At 40.9% G+C, this 18,897-nt stretch overlaps 1 protein-coding gene across 4 annotated transcripts in view; it reads left to right on the forward strand.

The window, feature by feature from the left end:
- ATAD2B (ATPase family AAA domain containing 2B) overlaps nt 1-18,897 on the forward strand; it is a 221,521-nt gene that overhangs the window by 83,346 nt on the left and 119,278 nt on the right. For all 4 annotated transcript variants that reach the window (XM_002710061.5, XM_070069369.1, XM_070069368.1 and 1 more), the window contains exons 12-13: nt 8,412-8,586; nt 14,545-14,633. In XM_002710061.5, coding sequence (XP_002710107.1) covers nt 8,412-8,586; nt 14,545-14,633 — 264 coding nt within the window. The remainder of the gene's footprint in view (nt 1-8,411; nt 8,587-14,544; nt 14,634-18,897) is intronic.

The following is an 18,897-nucleotide window of genomic DNA, read 5'->3' on the forward strand; positions in this document are numbered from 1 at the left end:
TGGTTAATTTAATCCATTTACATTCAAGGTTAGTACTGATAGAGAAGAACTAAGTAAGACCTGCCATTTTGGTGATTGGATAATGATTCTATGTGCTCTGTTAATGAATTTGTTGGTAACATAGGTTTCATGCTTACTTCTAATGTAGGACACCCTTCAGAATTTCTTGTAAGGCTGGTCTGTTGATGGTGAATTCTCTCAGTTTTTGCTTATCTGGAAAATAGTTTATTTCTCCTTCATTTTTAAAGGCCAGCTTCAGTGGATATAATATTGTTGGTTGGAAGTTTTTATTTTTATTTTTATTTTTTTATGACTTTGACTACATCATCCTACTTTCTTCTGGACTGTAGGGTTCAGCTGAGAAATCTGATGTTAATCTAATTGGGTTTTGTTCATATGTAACTTGACAATTTTTTCTTACTGTCTTTTTTCCCTTGTCTTTAACTTTTGACAATGTGATGACAATATACCTTGGGGAAAATTTTTTTTTTGGTTGAGTAGCTTGGGGTTCATTGAGCTTCTTGTATCTGAATGTCCATGTCTCTTTCAAGACCTGGGACATTATCAAGTATTATTTCATTTAGCAGGTTCCTAATGCCTTTTTCCTTTTCTCTTTCAGGAATGCCTGTGATATGTATGGTCATTTAATAGTATCCTGTATTTCACATAGACTTTCTTCATTCTTTTAAATTCTTTGCTTTTATCTGATTGAGTTATTTCAAAATTCTTGTCCTTGAGGTCAGAAATTCTTTCTTCCATTTGGTCTATTCTGTCAAAGCTCTCAGTTATATTTTTTATTTCACTGATGAAGATTTCGTCTCCAAAATTTGTTTGGTTATTTGGTTCTTTTTTTTTTTTTTTTTTTTTTTTTGGACAGGCAGAGTTAGATAGTGAGAGGGAGACAGAGAGAAAGGTCTTCCTTCCATTGGTTCACCCTCCAGATGGCTGGTATGGCTGGCGCGTTGTGCCGATCCGAAGCCAGGAGCCAGGTGCTTCCTCCTGTTCTCCCATGCGGGTGCAGGGCCCAAGCACTTGGGCCATCCTCCACTGCACTCCCGGGCCACAGCAGAGAGCTGGACTGGAAGAGGAGCAATCAGATCAGAATCCGGTGCCCCAACCGGGACTAGAACTCAGAGTGCCGTCGCCACAGGTGGAGGATTAGCCTAGTGAGCCGTGGCGCCGGCCTCTATTTGGTTCTTAATGAGTCTGTTTCCTTAGTAATATTTTCATTCATGTCATTCATTGATTTCTCATCTCTTTAATCTGTGTATCTGTATTCTTTTGCATCTCACTCAGTTTCCTTACAGTCATTATTTTGAGTTCTATGTCTGACATTTCATAGATTTCGTTCAGTTCAGGATCTAATTCTTGAGGAATATTGTGTTCTTTTGGAGGCATAATGCTACCTTGCTTCATGTCTCCTGTGTCTCTACATTTATGTCTGCCCATCTGATGTATTCGTTCCATCTTCTTCAGTCATCGCCATCTCAAATTGTCAATTTCACTTCTACAGGTTTCCTTTTAGAGGCTCTGTTAGTTAACACAGATCAAGGAGAACTAAGCTGCTTGGCTTATTTTGGGACTGGCTTATTTCACTAAGTATAATGTTTTCCAGTTGTATTCATTTTGTTGCAAATGACAGGATTTCATTTTTTTTATAGCTGTATAGTATTCTATGGTGTACAAAGCCCATAATTTCTTTATTCAGTCTTCAGTTGATTGACATTTATGTTGATTGCATATCTTAGTTATTGTGATTGAGTTGCAATAAATATGGGGGTGTATATAACTCTTTAATATACTAATTTCATTTCCTTTGGGTAAATTCCCAAGAATGGGATGGCTGGGTCAGTTGTCCCTTCTTCTTTATGGAGTAGTTTTATTGGAAAAGAGCTGTGATTTAGCTAGAATGCAGGGTATCACTTGGCTTGTTGCTTTGGCTTTGGTTGTAAGTGAACCCACGAGTGTAGTCTCTGAGTGATTTCTTCTTTTTTTTTTTTTTTTTGACAGGCAGAGTGGACAGTGAGAGAGAGAGAGAGAGACAGAGAGAAAGGTCTTCCTTTGCCGTTGGTTCACCCTCCAATGGCTGCCACGGCCGGTGCGCTGTGGCCGGCGCACCGCGCTGATCCAATGGCAGGAGCCAGGAGCCATGTGCTTCTCCTGGTCTCCCATGGGGTGCAGGGCCCAAGCACCTGGGCCATCCTCCACTGCACTCCCACAGCAGAGAGCTGGCCTGGAAGAGGGGCAACCGGGACAGAATCCGGCGCCCCAACCGGGACTAGAACCCGGTGTGCCGGCGCCGCTAGGCGGAGGATTAGCCTAGTGAGCCACGGCGCCGGCCCGATTTCTTCTGTCTTAATCAATGTTGGCTGTGTCTGTAAGTGGCACAGTGGCCTAGTGCGCTGCAGTTCATAGGGATGGAAGTATGGCTATGAGTTGAATATGGATTTCCTTGCGGGTGTACCTTGGGCCCACAGAGAGCTGGGTGTCGTCTCCCTGGTGAATGTGACAGCCAGGGCCTTGTTCTTCGTGCTGAGGGAGACAAGGGTAGCTACCCTCTTGTCCTACTGGCAAGCCTGAGTGACGCCAGGGCTTGTGGCACCAATTGCTGTGACTTTAGGACTGTGTGATACAGGTGGACCCTTCCTCAGGTCCTAGGAGAGTCCAACAGCTCTAGTCCTTGGACTAGAGGATGTGAAGTGAAGCCTGTTGCAGTCCTACGGGGTGACTACAAGGTATACAGGAGATTTTACTGTGGAGGGCGCGAGTCTAGAGGGGTGAGATACAGGTGAGTCCTTACCTATGTCCACCAGGTAGAGTCCAGTGACACTGAGAAATTTAGAATGAGTTGTTACAGTGGCCAGTGCTGTGGCATGGCAAATAAAGCCGCTGCCTATAGTGCTGGCATCCCATGTGGACATCTGACATATGGGCCCAGCCATGCTACTTCCTAGCCAGCTCTCTGCTATGGCCTGGGAAAGCAGCTGAAGATGGCCCAAGTCCTTGGGCTTCAGCACCCACGTGGGAGACCTGGAAGAAGCTCCTGGCTTCTGGCTTCAGATCAGCCCAGTTCTGGCCATTGCAGCCATTTGGGAAGTGAATTAGCAGGTGGAAGACCTCCCTCTCAAACTCTGCCTATGCCTCTGTAACTCTGCCTTTCAAATAAATAAATACATAAATAGATAAATCTTTTAACAAAAAAGTGATCATAAAAAAAAAAAGAATGAATTGTTACAGTCCTGGTTTTGCAGGGTATAGTGGGGTCATTACCCAGATCTCCCAGAGTGGGAGCAGATTTTTTTATGGGCAGCTTTGGTGTTAGCTCCCAGCAGCTTAGGTAAATTACCCTGGCTCATATAGTGTGTAAGTGTAGCTCTGGAGCTAATGCCCCAAAGCTCCCACAGTTGCAGGGTGCAGGGGATCCTACACGTTGCCCTGACTCTGACTTCTGGTAGGAGCAGAGTAAAGGCGCCACTGTGTAGGTGGGAGAGGGCAGGAAAGGAAAGCAAGCCAGACTCTGCTGCAAGTCTGGTAGTCGCTCAGACACCAGTCAGCTCCCTGGGTTAAAGTCAGTCAGTGTGTAACTGTGGAATTCCCAGTTCGTGCGATTTCTTCCTGCCTTGAAGTGGTAAAATGGCAACTCAAAGCCAGTCTCTGTCTTCTCTCCTCTTGTCCTATGGAGTCTTCGTGTTCATGTTTTTTTTTTTTTTTTTTTTTTTTTTTAACCTCTTCACCAAAAATTTCCATCAGATCCCTGGAAACTTAGTCCTTCCTTTGTTCTTTTCGTATCTCAGAGCAGCTTATATTAGTGTGGCTACACCCTATTCAGCCATCTTGGATCCTCCTGTAATATCCTATTATTATTATTATTGTTAACTTACTGTCATTTTTACTGTTTATCAAATTTCAATTAATTAAGAAACTAGAAATATTTTCTATGCATTTATTTAATGCATTTTGTCAATGCAATTTAGAAATGAAATTTTATTGTTTAGGGCTCAGAGGCTGAGGTACTAAGTGTGTTCTTGACGTTTACATTTTAGGATTTAGTGGTCAGGTTCTGTATGTGGGCATTGAGTATACAACTAGATTGCCCAAATGGATTTTCATGGATTTGGCTTTATTTTTTTATTTGACAGGTAGAGTTACAGACAGTGAGAGAGAGAGACAGAGAGAAAGGTCTTCCTTCCGTTGGTTCACTCCCCAAATAGCCGCTACAGCTGGTGCTGTGCCGATCCGAAGCCAGGAGCCAGGTGGATTTGGCTTTCTAACAGCATCAAGCTTCACGCTATATATTCCATAGTTTTTTTTTTTTTTTAAGATTTATATATTTTATTTGAAACGCATAGTTTTATATATAGAGAGACAGACAGAGACAGAGAAAGAGAGAGAGAGGTCTTCCATCCCCTGGTTCATTCCCCAAGTGTCTACAATGGCCAGAGCTGAGCTGATCTGATGCCAGGAACCAGGAGCTTCTTCCATGTCTCCCATATGGATTCAAGGCCTCAAGTATTTGGGCCATCTTCTGCTGTGTTGTTCCCAGGCATATTAGCAGGGAGGTGGATTGGAAGTAGAGCTGCTGGGTCTCAAACCAGTGCCCATATGGGATGCCAGTGCTGCAGGCAGTGGCTTTACGTGCTACGCCACAGTGCTGGCCCCTATTCCATAGTTTTTGAACTTGATTTCATTGAAATATTGACTTGATGATGGCTCTTTTATTAGTTTTTCTTATTTTAAGATTTATTTATTTATTATTTGAAAGACAGAGTTACAGAGAGGCAGAGGCAGAGAGAGAGAGAGAGGTCTTCTATTCATTGGTGCACTCCCCAAATAGCTTCAATGGCTGGAGCTGAGCTGATCTGAAGCCAGGAGCTTCTTCTGAATCTCTCATGTAGGTGCAGTAGCCCAAGAACTTGGGCCATTTCCTACTACTTTTCCAGGTCATAGCAGAGAGCTGGATGGGAAATGGAGCAGTCGAGACTCGGACTGGTACCCACATGGGATGCCATCACTTCAGGCAGCAGCTTTACCTGCTATGCCACAGTGCTGGTCCCTATTAGTTTTTGAGACACAAAGACACACGCAGACACACACAAACACACACACACACACACACACACACACACCCACCCCTCAGTGGCTGCAGCTGGATTGGGCCAAAAATTTGGAACCAGGAATTCAATCCAGATCTCTCAAATGGATGGCAGGAACCCAGTTAACTAATTGAGCTATCACCTGATGCCTCCCAGGGTCTCTATCAGCAGGAAGTTAGAGTTTGGTGTTACAGCTGGGAATTGAACATAGGTATTCATATGTGGGATAGGAGATTTTTCAGTCACTGGGCTAAATGCGTGCCCTGATGGAATATTTTTGAAATGGGGTGTGGCTAATAATTTTTATGATCAAATTAATTCTGATCAAGAGGTAGTTAGCTAGTGAACTATTAGAAAAGGCTGGCTGGCGCTGTGGCTCACTAGGCTAATCCTCTACCTGCGGCGCCGGCACACCCGGTTCTAGACCCGGTCAGGGCGCCGGATTCTGTCCCGGTTGCTCCTCTTCCAGTCCAGCTCTCTGCTGTGGCCAGGGAGTGCAGTGGAGGATGGCCCAGGTCCTTGGGCCCTGCACTCGCATGGGAGACCAGGAGAAGCACCTGGCTCCTGGCTTCGGATCTGCGCGGTGCACCAGCCGCAGCGGCCATTGCGGGGTGAACCAACGGCAAAGGAAGACCTTTCTCTCTGTCTCTCTCTCTCTCACTGTCTACTCTGCCTGTCAAATAAATAAATAAATAAATAAAAAGAAAAGGCTGAGAATTTATGGTAAAGGAAATTGGCAGAATAAAATATTTTGAAGTTGTACATATAGTCTGTTAGATTTAAACATGTCTATTTTTGTCAAGGAGGCACTTTTATTCAGACTTGGTTCTCATTTGTTTTCCATGCGTTTAAGGATATGGAAATCTAAAATTGTTAGCTATTTGAATGGATTGAAAAGTTGGTCTATATAATTTGATAGTGACCTTTTAAAAATACTTACTTGTTTGAAAGGTTGAATTAAACACACACACACACACACACACACACACATACACACACACACAGAACGAAAGTTATATCTAGAGTTGTCTTCCATCTACTGGTTCACTTTCCCAAATGAGTGCAACAGCCTAGGCTGGATCAGGCTGAAGCCAGGAGCTAGAAACTCCATCCAGGTTTTCCATGTGGGTGACAGGAATCATCATTTGCTGCTTCCCAGGTGCATTAACAGGAAGCTGGATTAGAAGTGAAGTAGTGTTGCATCCACTTGTCCGCTAAAATAGAATATTATAAAGACCAGTGACAGTCACACATGAATTTTATTGAAAAATGTGAGGCAAATGGGAGGCAAGGCAATTGATCGGGACCAGTAACTGATTGGGACCAACATTCCTTACCAGAGTGTGGCCCCCCAGCAACGAGTTACACAGCTTTTTTTTTTTTTTTTTTGACAGGCAGAGTGGACAGTGAGAGAGAGACAGAGAGAAAGGTCTTCCTTTGCCGTTGGTTCACTCTCCAATGGCCGCCGCGGCCAGCGCGCTGCGGCCGGCGCACCGCGCTGATCCGATGGCAGGAGCCAGGAGCCAGGTGGTTTTCCTGGTCTCCCATGGGGTGCAGGGCCCAAGCACCTGGGCCATCCTCCACTGCACTCCCTGGCCACAGCAGAGGGCTGGCCTGGAAGAGGGGCAACCGGGACAGAATCCGGCGCCCTGACCGGGACTAGAACCCAGTGTGCTGGCGCCGCTAGGCGGAGGATTAGCCCAGTGAGCCACGGCGCCGGCCGAGTTACACAGCTTTTTAAATAGTATTCTATCCACTAGGTTTCACAGTTTCAAACCCCTGGTATGCAATGAGCAGTAAAAAACCCAGAATATGGTTGTAAGGTAACAGTTAACAATAACAAGTCCAGGAACAATAACAAACCCAGGATATGATTGTAAGATAACAGGTCAATTTAGGCAGAACTCTCAGGTTGTGTCCTTTCTCAGTTCCTTGGAATTTGAGCCCACATAGTTTCACAAGATACACCCTTAGTCGTTAGCAAGCAAAACTAATATGTACAGAAGCAAGAGATTCGCAATTAGCTTTTAGCCACACTCACTCCATTTTGATTTTGACTCTACGTCATAACTTTTTGTTTTCACTCTTTCATATATTCAAGACACTTTCACATATCAATAATGTATTATTTTGTTGACATTTAAAAAAAGATTTATTTACTTGGAAAGCAGAGTAATTGAGACAGACAGTGAAAGAGAGAGAGAGACAGAGAGAGAGACAGAGACAGATAGACAGACACAGAGAGGGATCTCTGCTGGTTCATTTCCGAAATGGCTGCAATGGCTAGGTCTGGGCTAATGGAAGCCAGGAAGCAGAAACTCCACCTTGGTCTCTCACATAGGTGGTAGAATCTCAGTTTTTGGGCCATCTTTTGCTGCCTTCCCAGGTGCATTAGCAGGAAGCTAGAAGCAGAGTAGCTGGGGTAGCTCTCTTATATGGGATGCTGGCTTTTTCACAGTGCAGGCTTCTCCCTGTGCTGTTTTGTTAGTAGTATTTTATTTTGTAGATACACCTGTATTTACCTATCTCTCTCTGTCTTTTTTTTTTTTTTTAAAGATTTATTTATTTGAAAGACAGAGTTACAGAGTGAGAGGTAGAGTCAGAGAGAGAGAGAGAGGTCTTCCATTCTGCTGGCCCAGTCCTCAAATGACCACAATGGCCAAAGCTGAGCTGATCTGAAGCCAGGAACCAGGAGCTTCACCCAGGCCTTCCACACGGGTGCAGGGACCCAAGGACTTGGGCCATCTTCCACTGCTTTCCCAGGCCACAACAGAGAGCTGGCTCAGAAAAGGAGCAGCTGGGACTCGAACCGGTGGCCACATGGGATGCTGGTGCTACAGGCTGGGGCCTTAACCCGCTGTGCCACAGCGCCAGCCCCTACTTGTCTCATTTAATAACATTTATTTTTAAATTTTTCACAGCTGGAAACTTTGTTCTATTTTAAATCTTCTTAAATCTATCAGTATATATTTTTTGAGTATATATGTATGATATAGTCTAAAATGTGAAATTTCTGGATCATGGGGAAATACACTTAAAATTTTGGTATATGTTGCCAGGTTATTCCATACTTTCTTCTACTAAAGAATGGTGCTTTGACGATTGAGCAAAGTGAACTTTTTTTTCCCTATACATTAGAAAAAACTTTATCAAGATCTAGTAATCATAATATACATTAATACAAAATTATATGTTACTAAGGGACATTCTTTTTAAGTATCAGTAGTGATAATATATTACTATCACTTATACTGATGATATATCAGTAATGATGATAATATTATTTATTTATTTTTTTGGGGTTCTTTGTTCCTGTAGGGGCTGTTTGTTTTATGGTCCTCCTGGTACAGGTAAAACCTTGGTCGCCAGAGCATTAGCTAATGAATGCAGTCAAGGAGACAAAAAAGTGGCTTTTTTTATGCGAAAAGGAGCAGATTGTTTGAGCAAGTGGGTTGGTGAATCTGAAAGACAACTTAGGCTTCTTTTTGATCAGGTAAGAGAAATAAGGTAATCTGAGAATATTTTTCTATAGATTATTTAATGTATTTATCTTGCAATTGTAGACTGTTTATTAAGGAGGTAATATGTTAAAGTTGGGTTCAGTAATCTGAAATTGTCTGCCTTTGAGGTACTGTTGTTTCTCAGTATCTACAGGGATGGAGGGAAAAGGAATTGAATTTCAGTGTTCAAGTCCCTGATATAAATGATATATATTTGCATGTAATTCTTTGTATCCTCCTGTATACCTTAAATCATCTGAGTTACTTATAATATCTAATGCAGTGTAAATACTATGTAAATAGTTGTTATTCTGCATTATTTAAGAAATAATGACCAGAAAAAGTGCTACATGTTCAGAACAGATGCAATTTATTTTTCTCAATATTTTCTATCTGTGGTTGTTTGAATCCATGGATGTGCAACCCCTGGATGCTGAGGGTGGACTATATTTAAAAACAGTTTAGCTAGTTGTTTAATATTTATAATGATTCACAGCACATTTATTGAAGTGGCTACCAGGCATATAATGCCATGTTTGGTGCTTTTGAGAACACAGGATATATAACATGTCTATTGTTAGACTGAAATCCAATTGGGAAAATAGAATAGACATTAAAAGTTAAACATCTATGCAAAAAAATCCCACAAAGCAGTGTGTTAGTTGTTTTTCTGATTTATAAATGCAGCGCTGAAACAACTCAGAAATAAGTGAATGCTTCTTTTTTATAGATTCATTATTATTTTTTATTTATTTGCAAGGCAGAGTTACAGAGAGAGGAGGAGAGACAGAGAGAGAAAGAGAGAGTTCTTCCATCTGTTGGTTCACTCCCCAAATGAACAAAACATCTAGGGCTGGCTCAGGCCAAAGCCAGGAGCCAGGAGCCTCCTATGGGTCCCCACCTGGTTGCAGGAGTCCAGGAAGCTGGGGCATTCTCCTCTGCTTTCCTAGGTGCATTAGCAGGGAGCTGGATCAGAAGTGGAGCAGCTGGGTCTTGAACTGGCACCCATGTGGGATGCCGGTGTCACAGGCAGAATGAGGTCAATATGTAAGCAATCTCTACTAATTATATATAACAGTAACTTTAAAAATTTTATTTCCCGTACCTTCTAAGATTAGTCACTTTTGGGGCTAGCTCTGTGGTGTAGTGGGTAAAGCCGCTGTCTGCAGTGCCAGCATCCTCTATGGGTACTGGTTTGAGCCCCGGCTGCTCCACTTCTGATCCACTACTCTGGCCTGGGAAAGCAGTAGAAGATGGCCCATATCCCTGGGCCCCCACACCGGTGTTGGAGACCCAGAAGAGGTTCCTGGCTCCTGGCTCTGGATCAGTGCAGCTCTGTCTGTTCCAGCCAATTGAGGAATGAACCAGCAGATGGAAGACTTCTCTCTCTTCCTCTGTCTGTCTGCCTTTTTGTAACTCTGCCTTTCAAATAAATAAATAAATATTTTAAAAAAATTAGTCACTTTTGATTGTTTGAGCTAGTGAAGAAGGCCTTTCATATTTGGCAATGTAACTAATATTTGACATGATATAAAAGTTCTTCCAGGTATTTATTGAGCAGTTATTATTGAGTTGATATACACATAGTCTTTGGTAATTAGTAAAGCACTTCAAATATTTTTAAATTATTAATATATAAAATATGGTATATTATATATAAAATATGGTATATTTTATATATTGGATTTACAAAGAGGATTAGGTAAGATTCCTTTAGAGTGTTTTAATGTCTAGTCGGAATGTAGTTGACTTCAAGAGAGTTTAATAATTATTGAAAAATATTACAAAGCTACAATGATAGACGAGGGAAGAATTGGCTTGGGAATGAAGGTATATTGTCCAATGAGTTCATTTAACAATTTTTATAGGGCTGTACTTTTTAGCCAGTTTGTGTTGGGGACAGGAATATTTCTTGGTTTCATTGTAGAGTCTCCAAATTTGGTCCTCTTTCCTGACATGAAGCAAGACAATCATTGACTCTGGGATGAAGGGAGAAATTAGGTGTTTATTTGCAAAGCACAGAGCAAGCAGTTGGGCAACTTTCACTTAATTCCTGGGCTCCTTTGGGTGTTAAAGACAAGGAATCTTATAGATTGAGGTTGGAGTTGAGAGGTGCGTGTTCAGCTCCTGTGAAGGTCTGTGTTGGCCTGCATTGCTTGTACCCCTTCTGTGACTGGTCAGTGCTAACATGCTTATTTGAGAGTTTTGATGATGGCAACTGGATTTCAGTCATTTTGGGGGCTGTGTGCTTGTGGTAGTTAACATTTTGCCCGAGTCCTGGTTTTGCTGGAACAACCTTCAAGACAAGATCTAACATCAAAATGCTATCTATAGAAGATATAAATGATCTCATGAATCTTGTGATCAGGGACCCTGTGGAGCTGGCCATTGCACTCTCTCAAATTAGTAAGTTAATTTAGTAAGAGTTTGATTTGCCAAGAAACTTTAAGCTAAGTGAGAGAGACTGAGAGACCAGGGTCTGATGCTATTTAGTATCTACTTCACTGTCACTGTATAGGGGCTTGATACTAGTTTTCTTTCAAGACCATAGGGTGAATCACATTGCTGCTTTTAACTAAGTATACTTTATTTCTTGGGTAGCCATTTGGCCTGTTGGTTAAGCTGCTGGTTGGGATGCCCATGTCTGCCATGCAAGTGCCTGGTTTCATGCCCAGATCTGGCTGCTGATTCCAGCTTCCTGCTAATGCAGACCTTGGGAGGCAGTGGTGATGGCTGAAGTCGTTGGGTCCCTGACACCCATCTAAGAGACCTGGACTGAGTTTTTAGCTCCTGACTTCAGCCCCCAGCCTGTGGCCATTATGGGGAATGGATCAGTGTAAGGGGTTTGCCCTCTTTTCTCTCAAATAAATAAATAAATAAATAAAAATTTTACTTTATTTTATAATTTTCTTTGGTGAATAAGAGTAGTTGAAATGTTGGTTTCCTTTTTCTTTTAGTCTTTTATTGCTTATACTTGTGATTATTTTAAATGGTGGATTCTACATTCTGAATTAAGGACATGATATATGCACTCAGTGAAATGAGGCAGTAATAAGGGCTAAGAGTATGGCCTTTGATGTCAGGTGTTAGTTTATGTCTCACTTTCCCATAAAGTATACAGATCTTTTGTTTGATAGCAGTGGTAATACCTTTGACAGAGAAGAAGTATATAAAATGTATGTTGCAATGGCTGGCACATAAGTTAATTCTACTTCTCTTTTGTAATCCTGTGAGGCTGTGATTGCACAAAGTGGCTATTTATGTATAACAAAAATAATTATCAAATCTTAACTCTTTTTCTCTTTTGTAATTCCTGTTCTTTTAATACCACTACTTTTTTTCCCAAAAGTCAAATTTTATGTTTGAATTGTCCTTCATTTCAAATTAGAAAACCCTGGAAGTTTAATGTATATTGTATTAATCTGAGAAAAATGGAAAATTCATATCCATTCCTTAGTAAACCTATCTTACTGTGAACTAAGAATTTGTTGTTAATTTTGAAGCATAAATTATATTGAATAAATTTATGTGATAAAATGTTTCATTTGTAATTTCATATTTATTCACCTTGAATCAAATTAAATTCCTGCTAGATCTACTATTTAAATGAGAAAAATGACAGAAGGTAGCAGAAGAAGACAGAATTTTGTTTACAATTTCAGAGTATGGAGGGTCTAATTATGGAAGAAAAGATCGAATGCATAAAATAGCTTTTTAAAAGATTACATTTATTTATTTGAAAGTCAGCATTATAGAGAGAGAGGGAAAAACAGAGAAATCTTCTGTCTGCTGGTTCACTCCCCAAATGGCCAGTGCTGGGCCAGGAACCAGGAGCTTCATCCAGGTCTCTCATGTGGGTGGCAGGGGTCCAGACACTTGGGCCATCTTCCACTGTTTTTCCCAGGCCATTAGCAGGGAGCTGGTTTGTAAGGAAAGCAGCTAGAACATGAACTGGTGCCCATATGGGATGCTGGTGTTGGCAGGCAGTGGCCTTACTTGCTATGCCACAATGCTGGCCCCTAAGTAATTTTGAAACTTCTGCATGGCAACAAAATACCAGTCTTGGTCCATTTCCTGTTGTTGTCTTAGAATGCTACAACTGGGTCATTTATAATGAGCAGAAACTTACTGACTTGTAGTTCTAGGGGCTGAGAAGGGGCCAGTATCTGGTAAGGGCCTTCATAAGGGCTGCATCATAATATGGTAGGAGACAGCAGAAAGGCAGAGAGAAAAGGGAGACTGAAGCAGAGGTAGGGAGGGGGTGCCCTCCTCAATCCATTTCCAAGATACATTAGTCCGTTCATGAGGGTAAAACCCTCATGACCTAAAAGCCACTTAAAGGTTCCAGCTCCCTGTAGCATCAGTGGCAATTATATTTCAACCTGAATTTTGGTGGTAACAGTAGTATAAATTAAGCCAAAAGATAGGACCTGTTACAGAAAAGTATTTACTTTTTTTTTCTTAAGAGGCTAATTTTTTTTTTTTTTTAAGATTTATTTATTTACTTGAAAGAGTTACACAGAGAGAGAGGAGAGGCAGAGAGAGAGAGAAAGGTCTTCCATCCCATGGTTCACTCCCCAATTGGCCGCAACAGCTGGAGCTGTGCCAATCCGAAGCCAGGAGCTTCTTCCAGGTCCCCCATGAGGGTGCGGGGGCCCAAGGATTGGGCCATCTTCTGCTGCTTTCCCAGGCCATAACAGAGCTGGATCAGAAGTGGAGCAGCTGGGTCTTGAACTGGAGCCCAAATGGGATGCTGGCGCTTCAGGCCAGGGCGTTAACCCGCTGTGCCACAGCATCGGCCCGGGCTAATTTTTTTTTTTTTAACATTTATTTTATTCATTTGAAAGATTAACAGAGTTAAGGAGAGATAGAGAGAAAGAGATGTTCTATCTGCTGATTCACTCTCCAAATGATCACAATGTCCAGGGCTGGGCCAGGAGCCTGGAACTCCATCCAGTCTCCCAGTTGGGTGGCAGGGGCATGTCCTTTCCCAGGCACATTAGCAGGAAGCTGGATTGGGAACAGAGCAGCCAGGACTCATACCTGGTGCTCACATAGGATACCAGTGTTGCTGGTGGAGGAGACTTAACCCACTGTGCCATAGTACCAACCCCTAAAAGGGCTAATATTTAAAATAAATGAATAGCTTCCACAAACCAGTAAGGAAAAGACCAGTGATCTGGTGACATAATGGACAAATAATATGAAGTTTCATAGAAAAAGCAGTCTGTATTGGTCTGAAAGAAAATGTACTCACCTTCACTCAGAATAGAAATGAAAATTAAAGCTACATTAACATTCTAAAAAATGATGAAAGTCAATAAGTTTGGTAATACATTGTTAGTACACTGATATATTTCTAGTTAGAGTGTTAGTAAATTCAGCAGAAGGCAATTTGCAAATACCTGTTAGAGATGACACATACTTTCGAACTAATAGTACCATTTTTTAGTATTTATTATACTGATATATCTTATTCATATGAAATAATATGCACAGTTTATTACAATATTGTTTATAGTGGGGACATTTTGAAAAACACCTAAATTTACACAAGAAGGGGACTGGTTTAATTATGATACATTTATACAGCGGGACATTATACAAGTGTTAAAAAAAAATGAGGCGCATCTCACATGGACACTAAGAAAAATTGTTATATTAAAAAGTCTGATAAAAGGAATGTATATTATGTGCTATCATTTAGGTTTAAAAATACATTTTTTTAAAATTTGTATGTATAAATATGTATGGAACAAAAAGCAACTGGAAAGAATAGTTGCCTACTGGGAGAAGAGTTTGTAGTTGGAGATTGAGGTGGAGACATTTCCTTTTTACTGTGTAGCCTGTCTTACCTGCTCATGTACCATTTGCTTATATTACTTAAGAAATACAATGAATTTAGAAAATTAAAGTAGTACAGTAAATAACTTTTGTTTTCTTTTTACTAGGCGTATTTGATGAGACCATCTATAATATTTTTTGATGAAATAGATGGATTAGCTCCAGTTCGCTCTAGTAGACAGGATCAGATCCACAGGTAATTTTTCCTAATCTGATTTTGTTGAGTTCTTTTTCACTCATTGATTTAGTATTTAACCTTAGCCCTTGGCTAAGTACTATGAGGCTTAAGAAAGAAATTTAAAATTTGGAGAACACTTCTTTCATTTAGCACAGTGGTCAGCAAACCACAGCCTGTGGGACAAATTAAGCTCTCAATTTTTGTAAATGAAATTTTATTGGAAAACTTCAACATTGAAAAAAAAAACAATATCAAAACATGTTGATTCCTTCAGCAACCCATGTTGCTTTTGTGCTACAAGAGCAAAGTTAAATAGTTGTGAAAGAGAGGACATATGGCTTGAAAGATTAAAACATTTACTATATGACCTTTTACAGAAAGGGTAGCCTAATCTGATTTAGCATAATATTTTGAAATTTGTGTAATGTATACTAATACTTCATTCCTTTATATTATTCCTTGGTATGCATGGATGTGTAGCTCTTCTTGTTCATAAGCCATCTGATGGGATTTGTTTTGCTTTATTTTTGACTATTATGTTAATACTACTATGTTCATGTTTTCCTTTCTGTTGGGTAAATGCCTAAAAGAGGAATATCTGGATCCTATGGTAAATATATGTTTACATTCAAAAGGTGACACTATTCTGTATTTCAGAGTGGTTGTACCTTTTTATATTCCAGTAATGTTTGAGAACTTAAGTTGCTTCTCATCTTTGTCAGCACTTGGTATTGTTACTCTGTTAGCCATTCTAGTATGGATTTAATTTTCATTTTTCTAATGATTAATAATATTGAGCATCTTTGTATTTGTTTATTGCTCATTTATGTATTTTTGTGAAATATCTATTAAATCTTTTGCTCTTAAAAAAAGGCATTGGATTGTATTATCTTTCTTTGTTGCAAGAACTTTATATACTGTTGACACAAGCACTTTGTTAGATTTTTTTTTTTTTTAAAGATTTATTACTTGAAAGGCAGAGTAACAGAAAGAGAGGGAGAAACGGAGAGAGAGATCTCCCATCTGCTGGTTCACTCCCCAAATGGCCACAATGGCTGAGACTGGGCCAGGCCGAAGCAGAAGCCACGAGCTTCTTCCAGGTCACCCACATGGGTGCAGGGGGCCAAGCATTTGGGCTATCTTCTGCTGTTCTCCTAGGTGCATTAGCAGGGAGCTGGATTGGAAGTGGAGCAGCTGGGAATTGAACCAGTGTCCATAAGGGATGCCGACATTGAGGGTGGCTGTATAACCCACTATACCACAGTGCCTGGCCCTTGGATTTGTGTTTTGAAAATTTTGTTGTCTGGCTTTTGCTTATGTTTTGTTTTGAAAAGGAAAAGATTTAAATCTTAAACTGTGCTTTTTTTGTTCTGCTTGAGAAAAATTGCCTAATGTGTTAACAGGTTTCTTCTATATTTTATTCTAAAATATTAATAGTTTTAGCTCTAACAATTAATTCAATGATTTATTTTAAGTTAATAATTGTATATTAATATGAGGTAAGAGTTTGAGTTAATTTTTATAAGGTACAAGGTAGCAAGTGAAATTTATTTTTATATAACTATGAATTTTTTCCAGGACTATTAAAAAGTTACTTTGTCCTTATTGAATTTCTTGACATCTTATAAGTGTGTGTCTATTCCTTTATTTGCAAGTTGATTCCTTTGACCAACAGGTTTATTTTGACCCCATTGTTTTGATTACTGTAGTTTTATATATTAGGTCTTGTAAGTATAAATCCTCCAATGTTTTTCTCCTTCAAAATTATTTTATTGGTCCATTGCCTTTCCATGTATATATTTTTTTTCAAAGATTTATTTATTTATTTGAAAGGCAGATTAGAGAGAGGTAGAGGCAGAGAGAGAGAGAGAGAGAGAGAGAGGTCTTCCATCTGTTGATTCACTCCTGAAATGGCCATAATAGCCAGAGCTGGGCTGATCTGAAACAAAGAGCCTGGAGTCTGGAGCTTCTTCCAGGTCTCCCACGTGGTTGCAGGGGCCCAAGCACTTGAGCCATCTTCCGCTGCTTTCCTAGGCCATAGCAGAGAGTTGGATTGGAAGAGGAGCAGCCAGGACACGAACCAGCACCCATATGGGATACTGGTACTGCAGGGGGTGGCTTTACCTGCTAAACCACAGCACTAGCCATATATATATAACGCATACATATATATTTTAAAGATTTATTTATTCAAAAGACAGAGTTACAGAGAGAGGTACGGACAGAGACAGAGAGAGGTCTTCCACCTGCTGGTTCACTTCCCAAATGGCTGCAATGGCCGGAGCTAGGCTGATCTGAAGCCAGGAGGAGCCAGAAGCTTCTTCTAGTCCCCAACATGGGTATAGGGACCCAAGCACTTGGTCCATCTTCTGCTGCTTTCCCAGGCACATTAGCAGGGAGCCGGATCGGAAGTGGAGCAGCCAGGACTTGAACTGGCGCCCATATGGGATGCCAGCACTGTAGGCTGGGGCTTTAACCTGATGTACCACATCGCCAGCCCCCCTTCCCCCATATATATTTTTAAAAATTCCTTGTTAATTCTTTAGAAAAGTCTATGGGAATTTATTGGATTGCTTTGAATCTGTAGATCTATTAGAGAAGAATTGTCATCTCAACCTTTGTCTCCCAATCCATGAACATAGTACCCCCATCCATTTATTTAAGTCTTCTTCAATTTCTCTTTGCTGTGTCTTATAGGTTTTAGTTATAAGGGCTGGAGACATATTTTTTTCTTTTTTAAAGATTTTTTTGTTTTAGTTGAAAGGCAGAGTTATAGAGAGGCAGAGGCAGAGAGAGAAAGGGAGAGGGAGAGAGAGGTCTTTCATCTATTGGTTCACTACCAAAATGGCTGCAATGGCCGGAGCTGAACCAATCTGAAGTCAGGAGCCTGGAGCTTCTTCTAGGTCTCCTACTTGGGTACAGGGGCCCAAGGACTTGGGCCATCTTCCATTGCCTTCCCAGGCTATAGCAAAGCACTGGATTAGAAGTAGAGCAGCCAGGGCTCAAACTGGCTCCCGCATGTGATGTCAGCACTGCAGGTGGTGGCTCAACCCACTACGCCACAGCACCAGCACCAAGAAGACATCTTTTGAAACACTTATTTCTAAGTATTTTATTGTTTTTTAATGTGAATGGAATTTTTAAAATATAATTTTTAATTATTTTACAGTTGATATGTAAATATGATTTTATAGAGTTTGTATCCACAACCTTCCTATATCCATATTTTAGTTTCTTAAGCTATTTTATGAATCCCTTATGGTTTTATGCATGTATGATCATATCTATAAAGAACTATAGTTTTGCTTCTTCCCTTCCAATGTATGTCTCTCATTTTCATTTATTTATTTATTTATTTATCTATTTATTTATTTTTTTGACAGGCAGAGTTAGACAGTGAAGGAGAGAGACAGAGAGGAGAAAGGTCTTCCTTCCGTTGGTTCACCCCCCAAATGGCTGCTACGGCTGGTGCGCCGTGCCAATCCGAAGCCAGGAGCCAGGTACTTCCTCCTGGTCTCCCATGCGGGTGCAGGGCCCAAGCACTTGGGTCATCCTCCACTGCCTTCTCGGGCCACAGCAGAGAGCTGGACTGGAAGAGGAGCAGCCGGGACAGATCCGGCGCCCTAACCGGGACTAGAACCCGGGGTGCCAGTGCCGCAGGCGGAGGATTGGCCTAGTGAGCCGTGGCGCCGGCCTTCTTATTTCTTTTTATTACTTAACTCCTCCGGCTAGAATCTATGCTTAATTGAATGTGCTGATAATGGAAATCCTTGCGTTATGTCCTGTATTGGGTAGAAAACTTTGATACTTTTGCCATTAAATGATTTTAACTCTCTGTTTTGTGAAGCTGACCTTCATCTGACTGGGGAATTTCTATTATATTCCTAGTTTGTTGCAAGTGTTTATTTTGCTGTGATAGAGTATTGAACCTTATAACATGCTTTTCCTTCTGCCTCGTTTGAATTAATCATTTATATGACTTTTTGCCTTTATTTTATTTTGGAATGTTTTAATGTAATTTTGGATGTTAAACTAGTTTTGTATTCTTTGGATACACTTGCTCATGATATATTAACTTTTAAATTTATAAGTCAGAATTACAGAGAGAGAGGGAGAGACACAGAGAGAGAGACAGGAAATTTTCCATCTGCTGGTTCACTCCCCAAATGGCTGCAATGGCTGGGGTTGGGTCAGGCTGAAGCCAGGAGCCTGGAGCTACCTCTAAGTCTCCCACGTGGACACAGGGACCCAAGCTCTTAGGCCATTCTCCACTGCCCTTGTG

The sequence above is a fragment of the Oryctolagus cuniculus genome, chromosome 2 (genome assembly GCF_964237555.1).
Source record: "Oryctolagus cuniculus chromosome 2, mOryCun1.1, whole genome shotgun sequence".
In the NCBI taxonomy this organism is placed as follows: Eukaryota; Metazoa; Chordata; class Mammalia; order Lagomorpha; family Leporidae; genus Oryctolagus; species Oryctolagus cuniculus.